This window comes from Erythrolamprus reginae, chromosome 3 (assembly GCF_031021105.1).
Source record: "Erythrolamprus reginae isolate rEryReg1 chromosome 3, rEryReg1.hap1, whole genome shotgun sequence".
Classification (NCBI taxonomy): domain Eukaryota; kingdom Metazoa; phylum Chordata; class Lepidosauria; order Squamata; family Dipsadidae; genus Erythrolamprus; species Erythrolamprus reginae.
This window is the reverse complement of record NC_091952.1, coordinates 242,596,890-242,612,404: the sequence shown is the minus strand read 5'-3', so window position 1 is coordinate 242,612,404 and position 15,515 is coordinate 242,596,890. Positions and strand designations below refer to the sequence as shown.

General features: G+C 42.8%; 1 protein-coding gene across 1 annotated transcript in view; it reads right to left on the bottom strand.

The window, feature by feature from the left end:
* The window catches only part of SQLE (squalene epoxidase), a 33,570-nt gene that overhangs the window by 17,208 nt on the left and 847 nt on the right, over positions 1–15,515 (bottom strand). The window contains exons 2-4 of the mRNA XM_070748289.1: positions 14,256–15,430; positions 6,583–6,835; positions 4,408–4,588 (exon numbers count right to left, since the gene is read on the bottom strand). Coding sequence (XP_070604390.1) covers positions 4,408–4,588; positions 6,583–6,835; positions 14,256–14,540 — 719 coding nt within the window. The 5' untranslated portion in view covers positions 14,541–15,430. The remainder of the gene's footprint in view (positions 1–4,407; positions 4,589–6,582; positions 6,836–14,255; positions 15,431–15,515) is intronic.

Here is a 15,515-nt window from a genome sequence, read left to right as displayed (position 1 = left end):
ATTAAAACTATGACTAAAACCCATTATGTTAAAAACAATCAATATTACACAATCATAAGCACACATAACTTTTAATGGTCAAAGGGGGGGGGGCATGTACTAGTTGCCCCATGCCTGGCGACATAGATAGGTCTTAAGGCTCTTGCGGAAGGCGAGGAGGGAGGGGGCAGTTCGAATCTCTAGAGGGAGCTGATTACAGAGGGCCAGGGCCGCCACAGAGAAGGCTCTTCCCTTAGGCCCCGCCAGACAACATTGTCTGGTCGACGGGACCTGGAGAAGGCCCACTCTGTAGGATCTGATTGGCCGCTGGGATTTATGCGGCAGAAGGCGGTTCCGTAAGTAATCTGGTCCGATGCCATGTAGGGCTTTATAGGTCATCACCAACACTTTGAATTATGTCCGGTTACCAATCGGGAACCAATGTAGGCCGCGGAGTGTTGACAAAAGATAGGTATATCTGGGAAGACCCATGACTGCTCGCGCGGCTGCATTCTGCACGATCTGAAGTTTCCGAACGCTCTTCAAAGGTAGCCCCATGTAGAGAGCATTTCAGTAGTCGAACCTCGAGGTGATGAGGGCATGAGTGACTGTGAGCAGGGACTCCCTGTCCAAATAGGGCCGCAACTGGTGCACCAGGCGAACCTGGGCAAACGCCCCCCTCACCACAGTCGAAAGGTGATGTTCTAAAGTCAGCTGTGGATTGAGGAGGACACCCAAGTTGCAGACCCTCTCTGAGGGGGTCAATAATTCCCCCCTCCCAGGGTAATGGACGGACAGATGGAATTGTCCTTGGGAGGCAAAACCCACAGCCACTCCGTCTTGCCAGGGTTGAGTTTGATGCTTGTGATGCTGCAGAGAGTCTCCCCCTTCTTCCCCTTCAGAGTCTTTTTGTGTGGGTCATCCCTTTGCTTGGAAAACCTATGCTCCTAGTCCTCAGTGAGATGCTTCTGCTGAGCCTCCTTCTCAGCCAGATCCAATTTGAACTGAACCAGCTCTTTTGCCAATTCTTTCTTATGGTGGCTGCTCAGCTCCAACAACTGCTTCCTGTTGGGGCCCTGAGGAGCCTGGACGGGCGGGGAAGAGTGGCTGGGAGGGGAGGGGCACATAGAGGCTGCCAATGCGCCCCTCGACATGAGTGACATCAAGTTGGCCACGCCTACCCAGTCACATAACCACCTAGCCACACCCACCTAGCCGGTCATTAGGCAGATCATATTAGTGGCCCGTGGGATTTAAAATTATGAATGTAGTGATGCCTGAGGTCCGAAAGGTTGGGGACCCCTGCTCAAGACAGTATTCCTAAATCTTGGCAATTTTAAATTGTATGGACTTTGGTTCCCAGAATTCCCTATCAAGCTGGCTGGGGAATTTTGGAATTGAAATCCACACACCTTAAAATGCCCAACCTTGAGAAATACTGCAGTAATTTGACAGCCTAGCCCCAGGCCAACCTCTCTCCTCTTAAGATGTTTCTATAAATTACTTTTCCCTCCCACCATATTTATCAAGGTTCTTTCTAGATATTATAGTTGCTCCTTACAGGAAGAACTTGGATTCAGAGTGCCTTATAACACTTATAAAAATATGTTAAATCTTTTCCAGGAATGCATTATTGTTACGAGGGCAATCCCAGAGGGAATCCTATCCCTCTCTTCAAATCCAATTCATTTTCTGGACTGATAGCTTACGTATGTCAAAGATATAAGGGTTTATCTTGTTCTCAATTAAGACAATTTGTTCTTTATTTTCAGGTTGTCAGCATGCCAAGAATAACAAATTATGCTTCTACAGGTGTAACCTGCTTTGTGACACGAACAGGAAAAATAAACAGGTTTATACGTAAACTTCTAAGATAGTGATGGCGAACCTTTTTTTCCTTGAGTGCCAAAAAGAGTGTGGGCATGCACTATCACACATGCGCAACTGCCCACACCCATAATTCAATGCCTGGGGAGGGTGAAAACAGCTTTCTTCGCCTTCTGGAGGCCCATTGGAGGCTGGAAATGACCTGTTTCCCAACTTCTGGTGGGCCCAGTAGGCTCGTGCTTCACCCTCCCCAGGCTCCAAAGGCTTCCCTGGAGCCAAGGGAAGGTAAAAATGCCCTTCCCCATCCCCTCAGAGGCTCTCTAGAAGCCAAAAATGTCTTCCCAGAGCCTCTGCGCGAGCCAAAAATCAGCTGGCCAGCACACATATGCATGTTGCAGCTGAGCTAGGGCAATGGCTCGCGTGCCAGCAGATATGGCTCCACATGCCATCTGTGGCACCCATGCCATCGATTCGCCATCACTGTTCTAAGAGTTTCATTGACAGAACATATAAAAACCAATCCAACTAATACTGAAAATGCTTCTTCTGGTTAACTCCAAACTATTCTCAAATGCAATGAATAAAAGAAAAGCACATTTAAAATGAAAAATAGATGGATGCATTTTAAGAAGACCATTAAGCCTAACCTACAGTAGTACCTCTAGATACGAGCTGCTCCACATGCGAGTATTCCAAGTTACGAGCCACGACGCGAGCGAAATTTCTGTTCGACACCCGAGCTCAAATTCGGGATACGAGCCGAGCTTCCACTAGGTGGCGCACAAATCTCCTTGCTTCTGGTTATCTCGGCGCGAAAAACAAAGTCTAAAGGCATTCGTTCGAGATGCGAGTTGATCGACTTACAAGCTCGGGTCTGGAACGAATTAAACTCATATGTCAAGGTACCACTGTACTTAAATAATAATAATAATAATAGCAGAGTTGGAAGGGACCTTGGGGGTCTTCTAGTCCAACTCCCTGCTTAGGTAGGAAATCCTACACTATTTCAGACAAATAGCTATCCAACATCTTCTTAAAAACTTCCAGTGTTGGAGCATTCAACTTCTGGAGGCAAGCTGTTCCACTGATTAATTGTTCTAACTGTCAGGAAATTTCTCCTTAGTTCTAAGTTACTTCTCTCCTTGTTCAGCTTCCAGGTGCTTTGGAGAATAGGTTGACTCCTTCTTCTTTGTGCCAATCCCTGAGATATTGGAACACTGCTATCATGTCCTTGGTCCTTCTTTTCATTAAACTAGCCATGCACAGTTCCTCCAACCATTATCCATATGTTTTAGCCTCCGGTCCCTTAATCACCTTTGTCACTCTTCTCTGCACTTTTTCTAGAGTCTCAATATCCTTTCTGCATCGTGGGGACCAAAACTGTATGCAGTATTCCAAGTGTGGCCTTACCAAGGCCATGACTGCTGCGAGAGCAGTCATGGGCTTACCCAGGTATGCCCATGTTTCACCATCACTCCGCAGTCTGCATTGGCTGCCGATCAGTTTCCGGTCACAATTCAAAGTGTTGGTTATGACCTTTAAAGCCCTTCATGGCACTGGACCAGAATATCTCCGAGACCGCCTTCTGCCGCACGAATCCCAGCGACCGATTCGGTCCCACAGAGTGGGCCTCCTCCGGGTCCCGTCAACTAAACAATGCCGGTTGGCGGGCCCCAGGGGGAGAGCCTTCTCTGTGGCGGCACCGGCCCTCTGGAACCAACTCCCCCCGGAGATCAGAACTGCCCCTACTCTTCCTGCCTTCCGTAAACTCCTCAAAACCCACCTTTGCCGTCAGGCATGGGGAAACTAAACATCTCCCCTGGGCACGTTGAAGTTATATATGGTATGCCTGTATGTGTGTATGTTAGTATAGGGGATTTTCTTAAACTCATAATATTTTAATTAATTGGATTGTATTGGATTGTCTTTTCACTTGTTGTGAGCCGCCCCGAGTCTTCGGAGAGGGGCGGCATACAAATCCAAATAATAAATAAATAAATAATAATAAATAAATTAACATTTCACGTGATCTTGATTCTATCTCTCTGTTAATGCAGCCTAGAACTGCGTTGGGTTTTTGGGCACCTGCTGCACACTGCTGCATATTTAAATGAACAAACTAGGGCTGTGATTTTAGGTTACTATACAGTGTTCCCTCAATTTTCGCGGGGATGCGTTCCGAGACCACCCGCGAAAGTCGAATTTCCGCAAAGTAGAGATGCAAAAGTAAATACACCATTTTTGGCTATGGACAGTATCACAAGCCATCCATCCCTTAACACTTTAAACCCCTAAATTACCATTTCCCATTCCCTTAACAACCATTTACTCACCATTATTACTGGTACTCACCATTGAATAAGACACTTAGTGATCCTGATATTTATAAACATAATTATTTATTAACAATAATTATTTTTTTTGTTATTTATTTGCAAAAATCATTAGTTTGGCGATGACGTATGATGTCATCGGGCGGGAAAAACCGTGGTATAAAAAAACCCCTGCGAAGTATTTTTTAATTAATATTTTTTTAAAAAACGTGGTATAGGCTATTCGCGAAGTTCAAAACCGTGAAAACCAAGGGAACACTGTACTTACTTGGGTTCTGACATGGCTGCCCTTCGTAGACCCATGATGAAACGTCCATGATGAAATGCTTTCCCGTTCTGCACTTGCCCGATTGCTGTGCGGGGGTAAGGGATCTCAACCTCTGCCTTGTTTTCAAGGTTATGAACGATGTAGCCATTTATTGTATGAGCATCTATACCTTCCACAGCATCTGCAACATAAATGGATAGAGAATGGAGGAAGACTTAGCAGGAGCCAGCTATCTTAAAAAACACATTTCTGCAATGTACTTTTCAAATAGACAGCTATTTAAAGCTACAACTGCCAAAATGTCCTAGGGCCATGATGGTGAACCAGTGGCACATGTGCCACAGGTGGCATGCAGAGCCATATCGGAGGACACGCGAGACTGTGTCAACTCCAGCACGCATGCATGCACTGGCCAGCTGATGTTTTGGCCTTGGGAAAGGCCATTTTGCCCTCCGGATGCTTCAGGGAAGCTTCTTTGAAGCCCCAGAGGCAAAAAAATAAATAAATCACTGAACGGACAAACCGGAAGTTAGGAAAAACGCACTTCCGGTTTATCGTTATGCTGGTTTTTTGCACTCTGGAGGGTTCCGGGAAGCTTCCTGAAGCCCGGAGTGCAAAAAAACAGCACAATGGGCAAACCGGAAGTGCATTTTGTGAATTTCCGGTTTGCCTATTGTGCTGGGGGTTTTTTCATTCCAGAGCTTCAGGAAGCTTCCCTGAACCCTCTGGAGTGCAATATACAGCACAACAGCAAAATGGAAGTGCATTTTCCCGAATTTCCGGTTTGCCCGTTTGGGCATTTTTTTCACGTACCAGGCTTCTGTAAGGCCTGTGCGCAAGCATGGGGGCAGCGCAGGGGGGTGCGCCTGCGTGGGGAGGCAGAGAAGGGGTGTGGACATGTGCACACATGCTAGCACACCCACATACACCCCTTTGGGAACGTGAACCAAAAAAGGTTCGCCATCACTGTCCTAGGGAGATATTTACGCGAGCGAGATTGGAACAGCTTCACACAATAATGGTCAGATATGGGAGATTCCATTCTATACCCTGCAATGGACATCTCTGCATTTACGCAGCAGCAGAGGTAGAAGACCTGGCTCGCATCCCATTTGATTGTTGCCTGTATAAGAGGGTGACAGAGAGGTACCTTGGTCTATATTCTATACGAATGTTCCATTGGGATCCCATATCAAAACCACTTACGTTATGTGCAGCCAGAATCTGAAAATAACGTTTAATACAGCACAGTACTTAAGCAAAATGGTTTGGTTGAGATCGGCATATGTGGGACTGGGATTGGGGTAGATTGTAGAAATGATACCGAAATATAATTTTATTGTATTTTATTTATCTATACAGTGGTACCTCTACTTAAGAACTTAATTTGTTCCATGACCAGGTTCTTAAGTAGAAACGTTCTTAAGTAGAAGCAATTTTTCCCATAAGAATCAATGTAAAAGCAAATAATGCGTGCAAACCCATTAAGAAAGAAATAAAAGCTTGGAATTTGGGTGGGAGGAGAAGGAGGAAGAAGAGGAGGAGGACAGTCACTGCCAAAGGAAGAAGGTGAGGAGAGGGGAATAAAAAAATATACAAAACTTTAAGGCTTTAAAAAAAAAAAGAGGGGCTCTCAGGCGGCGAGGAGGAGCACACGCCTCCCATAAACCCGGCGCAAGGCTGCCTCCCATACACTGCGCCAGAGAGAGAAACCCAGGGGGAATGGCTGGAAACTGGCTGGGCCTTCATGCCGCTCTCAAATTTCCTGGGAAATTTTTCCGGGCTCGGATTCTTAAGTAGAAAATGGTTCTTAAGTAGAGGCAAAAAAAATTCTGAACACCCGGTTCTTATCTAGAAAAGTTCTTAAGTAGAGGCGTTCTTAAGTAGAGTTACCACTGTATATTAAATTATTGAATTTTATTCCAATTTCATTTTAAACTGTATTTTATTCCATTCATTTTAAACTGTATTTTATTCCAATTTCATTTTAAACTGTATTTTATTCCAATTTCATTTAAAAATATATTTTATCCAATTCAAAGTATGCAAAGTAGAGATAGAACAGCTGACAAACAGGCTGCATCAGAGTGCATTTCAAAAACTTGCAGTGAAAACATTAATTCCCAGATCCGCAAGTGAAAGACAGGAGTGTTTTTATACTACCAGTTAATGTACCTTGAAGGCCCAGATCTTTTAGAGTGTTGTAACCTCCAGGCTGTAAGAGTTCTCCAACAATCCTATCAGGTTCCTTCAAATCCCGCTCAATAACCGTCACTTTCCTCCCATCCCGGGCCAGCACCGTGGCCAGAGCAGAGCCAAGAATACCAGCACCCACAATGATCACTTCCGGGTCAGGTTGAGCACCACCTGTCGAAGATGAATCAGTTTCTGTTCTGCTATCAGGTGAAGGGATGACTCCTCTTGTATCCTAAATCAGAAAGAAGACAAATCAAAGGCATTTAAGCTAGAACAATAACCACACAATATGCAGCAGATTTAGTGATACTCAGTGATTCACACAATTTGGTTGCTAGGCTGGCAATTGGCAGGCTCATGTTTGAGACCTGTTTGCCGCCATGGGACAAGGTGATATCCCACAAGGTCCAGCTCCTGCCAACCCAGTGGTTTGAAAGTGGGTGACTGTGAGTAGATTGATGGGTACCACTTTGCTGGACAACTTAATGAGGACATGAAAGGAGCTCTCAACTGGGCATCCTCCAGGCAGCCGTTCAATCCTTTCACAATCCAGAAACTCTTCCGTAGTAGTAGAGGTAGTCCTCAATTTACAACAGTTAGTTTAGTGACCATTCAAAGTTACCACGGCACTGAAAAAAGTGACCTATGACCCGTGATGGGCTGCCAATATTTTTACTGCCACACTGTTGGCATGGCTTATTTTGTGTGTGTGGCTTGATGGTCATGTGATCGGGTAGGAGTGACTTGCCAGTCATGTGACCAGGTGGGGGTGGCTTAACAATCATGTGACCAGGGATGGTTTAAAGGTCACATGACTGGGTGAGAGTGGCTTACCGACCAAGATAAGTTTTCAGATAGGTGCTTGGACTCTTTTTCAGTTGATTCAGTCCCATTATTTGAATAGCCACAAAAAGGACAAATGATAGACAGCATTATTTGTTGAGGAGCACAGTAACATTTTAAGATTTTGTACTGAACCCACAAGGTTCAGTATGATAACAGATTAGGCAAGTAACTCAATTTTCTTTAATTGCTATCAAAGTTCAGTTCTAGATAATGATTAAAACGATTAAAGCATTTATGGATAGAAACATACCATTTAATTATTTCCTATTTTAAAAATAATTAAGGATCATATTAAGGTACTAGAGAAGGAAGGACAATAAAAAAATATTAGGTATTCAATAAATAGTGCATAAACCTACTACCCCCACTGCGTCCCTCCCCATGGGGGCAGCAGCCCATTACTGCCTATGAGTTTTTCACACTTAACGACCATTGTAACAACCCCACCATCAAAATTCATACACCTGGCAACTGACTCATATCTATGATAGTTGCCGTGTCCTGGGGTCATGTGATCACCTTTTGTGACTGTCTGACAAGCAAAGTCAATGAGGAAACAAAATTTACTTAACAACCATGTTGTTAATTTAACGACCACAGTGATTCACTTAACAACGATTATTATTATTTATTAGATTTGTATGCCGCCCCTCTTCGAAGACTCGGGGCGGCTCACAACAGTAATAAAAACAATATAGTAGTGGAACAAATCTAATATTAAAAAACATATAAAACCCTATCATTATTTAAAAAACCAAACAGCACATTCATACCAAACATAAAACAAAGTATAAAAAAGCCTGGGGGAAAGGTGTCTCAACTCCCCCATGCCTGGCGGTATAAGTGAGTCTTGAATAGTTTACGAAAGACAAGGAGGCTGGGGGCAGTTCCACTCTCCAGGGGGAGTTGGTTCCAGAGGGCCGGGGCCACCACAGAGAAGGCTCTTCCCCTGGGGCCCGCCAGATGACATTGTTTAGTCGACGGGACCCGGAGAAGGCCAACTCTGTGGGACCTTATCGGTCGCTGGGATTCGTGCCGTAGCAGGCAGTTCCGGAGGTACTCTGGTCCAATGCCAACGATGGCAAGAAAGGTCATAAATTGGGACAAAGTTCATTTAACAAATGTTCTCACTTAGCAACAGAAATCTGAATCTCAATTGTAGTTGTAAGTTGAGGATCACCAGTAGCCAGACTCAGTTTAAAGCAGTCTAAATTCTGTGTCACACTTAACAGCTGTATTTGAGAGGGTATTTGCGATGTAACAAATTTGGACAACCACAACTTAAGGGCTTATGCGCCTGCATTGGGTAAAAAGAGGCAAGTATAAATGCAGCATATGTGGGACCACATCACTGCACATGTAAAGGCCATTTTTGACATTTGGGTGCCAAGAAATGGAATGAAATATGAGAAAACAAGAAGTATCTGATTTTGAAGACTCACAATTCAAGGGTCAGGAATTAGATTTTTCAGAGCACCGGTGCAACAGCACAGTAAAATTCTTGTTAATTTCCCGTTTTCTGGTGCGGGTTTAGAATTTCTGCCCTCGGGTCAGTAGATTGTTTCAGATAATTCCAAATAATATTTTGTTAGATATTTGTGTTTCAAAGTCTAGGTAAAGTGGTTACATCAGAGTTCTAACATATTACTGTTATCTTCCTACAAGACTCCTATTTCCTCAAATAATTGCATAGTTAACATAAATAGTCCTTGGGTTATTTCCATGCAAATAAGCAATGTCAGGCAGAGTGAAGGAAAGGATTAAGCAACCGTACGTCAAAGAAAGTAAAGGCTTAAGATAATAAAAGGAGCAACAACTGAAAGTGGTTTAATATCACCATCTACTAAAATCTCTGCTTTTTATCTTGCAAACCACTTTTGCTTCCATCATTGAAACTCTGGAGAAGGTGCAGAAAAGAGCAACCAAAATGATCAGGGTTCTAGAAACCAAGACTTACGAAGAGAGACTGCGGGAACTGGGCATGGATAGCCTAGAGAAAAGGAGGGTCAGAGTGGACATGATAGTAGTCTACAGGTATACGAGGGGTTGCCACAGAGAGGAGGGGATCACTTTATTCTCCAGGGCACCGGAGGGCCGGACGAGGAACAACGGCTGGAAGCTGACCAAGGAGAGATTCAACCTGGAAATAAGGAAGAACTTCCTGACGGTCAGAACGATCAACCAGTGGAACAACCTACCAGCGGACGTTGTGAACTCCAATACTCTGGACATTTTTAAGAGGAAATTGGACTGCCATTTGGCTAGGATGCTATAGGTTTCCTGCTTAGGCAGGGGGTTGGACTTGATGACCCGCATGGTCCCTTTCAACTCTAACAATAAATAAAATAAATAAATAAATAAAGCCATAAGCAACATCTTACACTGCCTCTTGTTCTTTTTTATAAACTCCAGCTCTCTCATGGATGTTTGTCTTGCTTTGTTGTTCATCATCTGCGTACAGTTTGCAAACTCTCACTCCATTTTTATTGTCAAGGGCAACTATCTTCCATTAATTTTGAAATCGGCACTTCTCATGCAACACTCAACCTGTCTCAGACAGGCTGTGAATCATTCAGGTGCTCAGTCAACAATGTGGCTTCATTTCCAATCAACACAGTTCAAAACACCATAAGGATTCCTTAAACTCCAATCGACAAATATATTAAACGCCCATGGGAACATTAAACGTCCTCCTTTTCTTGCCTACTCGGGATCAGACCATTTGCTAAGTGTTTCTTCACTTTCAAGCACCCTTCGCTTCAGTCATATAAACATTTATCACACCCACCAAATTCAAGCTTCTTTGTTTTATCCTACGTTTTTAAAATCAATATTTCTTAAAATATTTTGCTCTCTTGTAACAATTATGGAGGACTCTTAAAAGAGCTTTGGTTTTTAAGGGTTACATTTATCAATATTTGCTGTATCAAAAATGAAAACTGAAGCATTCATTGAGTATTTTTTCTTTATTGAATCTTGCAAAAATAACAATATTAAACGCATATTTTAAAGAAATATTTTTTGTGAAAAAACCTGATGGCAGCAGATATGCAGGCCATCAAAAGGACAGAGATTGGGAGAGAGAGAGGCAGGGGAGGTAATTCAAGAGCATATGTTTTTTCTTTCTTTCCTCGCCTTCATTAAATCATGCTCAATATCATAAACTTTATTATGTATATTTCAAGTTACAATCTTTCTTTCACATGGTCATCCGTAATTGTGCCCATGGATATTAATCTCCATCGATCACCATGGCTTAGTCAAAGGATCTCAAACAGGTTCTCCTTGACTTACGATGGTAATTCCGTCATTCATCCCTTGGCAATGGCAATCCCTACAGTTCTAGCTGCCACATTAACTAAATCCCAGTCATTAAAAGAGGCGGTTTCCTGTAAGTAAGCCAGAACCTCCAGCCAAACTCAACTTTGAAATTGAACTTTATTTTTTCTGCCCTCTCACCGATTAGAAAGCACAAACAGTTTTCCTGGCAGACTCAAAATACAAGTGGCTGCAACAAGGACAACCAGTGGTAGAATAGATGCATGGCATGTACTGTAAAAATACAACCTTTCCATAAGTTCAAAAGCAATGAAAAATGGCTTCCTGCCATGGTGAATTTTCAGCATCTCAGATAAAAGTTACTTTGCTACTAAAATGTTTTGCAGATGGGTGGGGATGCGTTTGGTGTATCGTACTGAAAAGTAGACTTCAGGCATTATAATTTTACTGACTGAATTTAAGAACATAAGAAGAGCCATGTTGAATTGGGCCAAAACCCATCGAGTCCAGCATTCTGTATCACACAGTGGCCCACCAATTGTCCATGGGCATCTTGAGCAGAAAGAGGGGGCACACCCTCCCTTTCCCTTGACCCCCAACAAATGATACCCAAGGGAATCCTGCCTGCCTCAACCAACAGAAGCGGCACATGGACATCTGTTTCAATAACCACCGATACACTTGGCATCCATGAATCTGTCTAATCCTGCCTTGAATCTATCCAGGCTGACAGCTGTCACAACCTCTTCTGGAAGTGAATTCCATAAACCAACGAGCCTCTGGGTGAAGAAATGTTTCCCTTTATTTGTCCTCACTTTCTTACTTATGAGCTTTAGGGAGTGCCTTGGTATTATGCGATAGAGAAGAGAATTTTTCTCTAGCCACCTTTTCTATCCCAGGCATGAATTTATACACTTCGATCAAGTCACCCCTTAAACACTGTCTTTCAAGGTTGAAGAGACCAGGGCATTGCAACCTGGTTTCATAAGGGAGGTGCTCCATTTCATTGATCATTCTTGTTGCCCTTTTTTGAACCTTTTCCAGTTCCATTTTATCCTTCTTGAGGTGCTGTGACCAGAACTTAATTTACTTTAAAATGTGCTTGTTACAAATGGACTTACAAAGTTATGAATCATGAGGAACGTATCTTTCATTTTTGCCTCCTTAGAAGTAGCAGATAAGCAAAACATTGGTAGTGATTGTCAAATACCCTATTTCTTTGATTCTCATCCGACAGCAGAGGTGGGTTCCTTCCAGTTCGGACCAGCTCTATAGAACCATTAGTGGGAATTTCCCCCACTTGCCAAACTAGCAGTAATGGCTGGCTCTCGGTAGTGCCATTGGTGGCGCCATCTTGTTTTTTGCTTCTGCGCATGCAAAACATATTTTAGAGCCTATGGGCCCTAAGAATTCATAAACTCTTTTTCAAGTTCCCCACTGTTACTAAGGCTGATCAAATGGGAAAAGACAAATTTCCCATAGGAACTAAAGCTTCTATTCTGGCGCCTTGGAACATATTTTTACAATCCTACCAATCAGGCATTTACAGTGGGGGTGTCCCTTCTGCCAATCAGCTCGGTTGGGAGAATTGGCGCTAGACTTATGGTTGGGGGTCACCACAACATGAGGAACTGTATTAAGGGGTCCCGGCACTGACAGTTGAGAACTACCACTGATAGTTCCCAACTTACAGTGATAATTGGGACCAGAATTTCACTTCCTAAGCAAGATGGTTATTAAGTAAGTCGTACCGAATTTTACAACTTTTGCACAGGTGTTTGTTTGTTTGTTTGTTTGTTTATTCATTCATTCATTTGACTTGTATGCCACTCCTCTCCATAGACTCTCTTAAGCAAATCACTGCAGTTGTTAAATGAATTGAGCAGTTGCTAAGCAAATCCAGTTTCCCCCATTAACTTTGTCAGAACAGCAGCCAGCTGAGAAGATCACAAATGGCGATCATATGACCCCAGGATATTGAAACCGTCGCAAATGCATGCCAGTTGCTAAGTGCCCAAACTTTGTTCATGTGACCATAGGTCTGCTGCACCACTTATAAAAGTGAGGACCAGTGTTGTCATTATGAACAGTCGTTAAACGAGTGGTTATAGTGCAAGGGCTACTGTACATGGGACTTTCTGTTTCTCTAGCACTAATTAATTGGGCCAGCTTGCAATTCCCATTATCCATAACTAACAAACACAGTGTACACTGAAAATTAGAAACCAAGAGATTGAAGGAAGGATTACGTTAACTTAAATAAGGTGGGAATCACATTGTCTCTTCCATCCTTCTGCCTTCAAATATGTTGGGACAACTTCTAGAGTTCCCAGCAACAATATTTTTTTCCCCAAGAATTGTCATCCTAGGACAGTGATGGCGAACCTTTTTTTCCTTGGGTACCAAAAAAGTATGTCCGTGTGCTATCGTGCATGCACGAGTACCCACGCTCCAATTCAATGCCTGGGGAGGGCAAAAACATCTTCCTTATTCCCCCGGAGGCTCTCTGGAGACTGAAAACAGACTGTTTCCCAACTTCTGGTGGGCACATGTTTCACCCTCCCCATGTTCCAAAGGCTTCCCTGGAGTCGGGATGGTAAAAACACCCTCCCCCATCCCCCTGGAGGCTCTCTGGAAGCCAAAAACTCCCTCCCAGAGCCTTTGTGTAAGCCAAAAATCAGCTGGCTGGCACACACCTGCACGTTGGAGCTGAGCTAAGACAACGGCTCGCATGCCAGCAGATATAGCTCCGCATGCCACCTCTGTCATAGGTTCGCCATCACTGTCCTAGGACTTAGGTGATCTGAAGAAAATCACATTGGGGAAAATTTGGCTAAATTTAGATCAGGGTTGTCAAGCTTGACGTGATGTATTGGAACATTTTCCTTCATTAAATCAGCGGGGGCAGGGCCAGCACATGACACATCTGGCCCGTGGGCCAAGAGTTTGACACCCCTGATTTAGATCCAAACACTGGCAGTGTTCAGACACAAACATACACACTTTATGTAACCACAATTTATTGAATTGATACAATCCATGAATGTAATTGAACACACGCTAAAGTAAATTTGATTACTTTGTGGCAAATTCAACCAAGGGGACTTACTTGCAAGTGAATTTAAATAGGCAGTCTAGTATTGTAACTGCTTTACGTTCGTAACTGAAATTTCAAAAGAATAAGCCTGTAACTCCATAGTGGTAGCCCTCCTCCTAGCAAGCTGAAAGAAATGGCTAGGATCTGAAATCCTAGTATTATATAACTGAGACACATACTGCAAATTCCAGATAAAATTTCAAAGCTGAGGTTTTTTTATCTAGGTGAACACTTCTGTAGCAGTAAAATCATCTAAAATCTGATGAGGTTCCTTCAATTTTAATGTTGGGGTAAAATTCATGAGGAGCCTTCTGGAAAACAAATTTGTAATAGTGTTTTCACAGCCATCCTATGTATTTTGTCCATCTCCAAATTTAAAAAAAAGCATGACTATTCTCTTTTAAAGCTATTCAATTAAAACAGAGCATACCTTTCTGGTCTTTGGCTGCAGTTTCTCCGTGGAATCACTGTGGGATTTAGTCCAGAAAAAGCCAACGAATGGCAAGGCAGCAAGGAAGTTGGAAAACATTCCACAATGAGACTGCTGCTTATTCTGCGTTTGAGGTCCCCATGATCGGTACCAATAAGAGAGCATCAAGCCAAGAGAAAAAAACACCATTGTGGAAATAAGCACCTCCTTGTTGGCATAACTTAGCAAATCTCCACATTTTTTGTAGACATAGATAAAGGAAGCAATGCCCAAAAAAGTCCACATTGTGAGTCTTTTGTATGTCCAAAGATGTACAAAAATTGCTTAAAAGATTTTATAAAGACAAAAAAAAAGGCACCTATAAGAAAAGTCAAAGCAGTCAGGAAACTTCAAGGCGTTTGCAGGAGCGCTGTCTTTCATGAAGAACCATTTTGTGACACAAAAAAGCTGTCTTACTCCACTCGGGATGCTAACCACAGTCTAAACTATGTATGTAACAAAATGTGTAACTATATACCCTACAAAACTACAGTATGCCATTTAGGGCACAGGTTTCCAACACTTGTTTTAGCAGAAGCTATGAATATGTCAAACACAGTCTTTCATAAAATAAAGAAGATTCTTGTTACATTTCCTAAACCAAAATAGTTTGAGGAAACATAGCTTTCAAGGAGCCCTAGTTTGGTCTAATAAGAACACGTAGGTGTTTATTACACAGAATAAATAGAAAACTAGAAACTTCTTCCACCACGTTCTCTCAAATCTTTGCATACGTCCATAAACTGCAATAATATATAAGGCTCATTCACCTTATAATTGCATTTATGTACCAGACATTTGATTTAAAATTCCTTTCTGGTCACAAAAAAACAACAACCCACCAATATCTGAACGTAGATATTCTCAAAATATCTGTACCTCAGAGAAACGGTACCACTTATTTCTTACAGCTGAACAGTCTTTAGATCCGGGCCAGGATATATACTTCTCTCTCTATAAATTTTAGGGTGCCTGACCCCTCAATCCATCAAGAGCGGCAGCTAAAACAACCTGCCCTGCCGCCCTGCTTGTTTAAGAAAGTAAAACATCCAGTCAAGCCAGTATGAGAAAAGCACTGCAGTCCATCCTGATTGGGGGTTTTCCCCTTCTTCTTTCTAAATACTTTTTAAAACATCCTGAAAGAAAGAGAGAAAAAAAAGAGAATTGCTTTTTTAAAAAAATTCTGGCTAGAGAAAAGGCTGTCATTCAAACCAGGTGGGG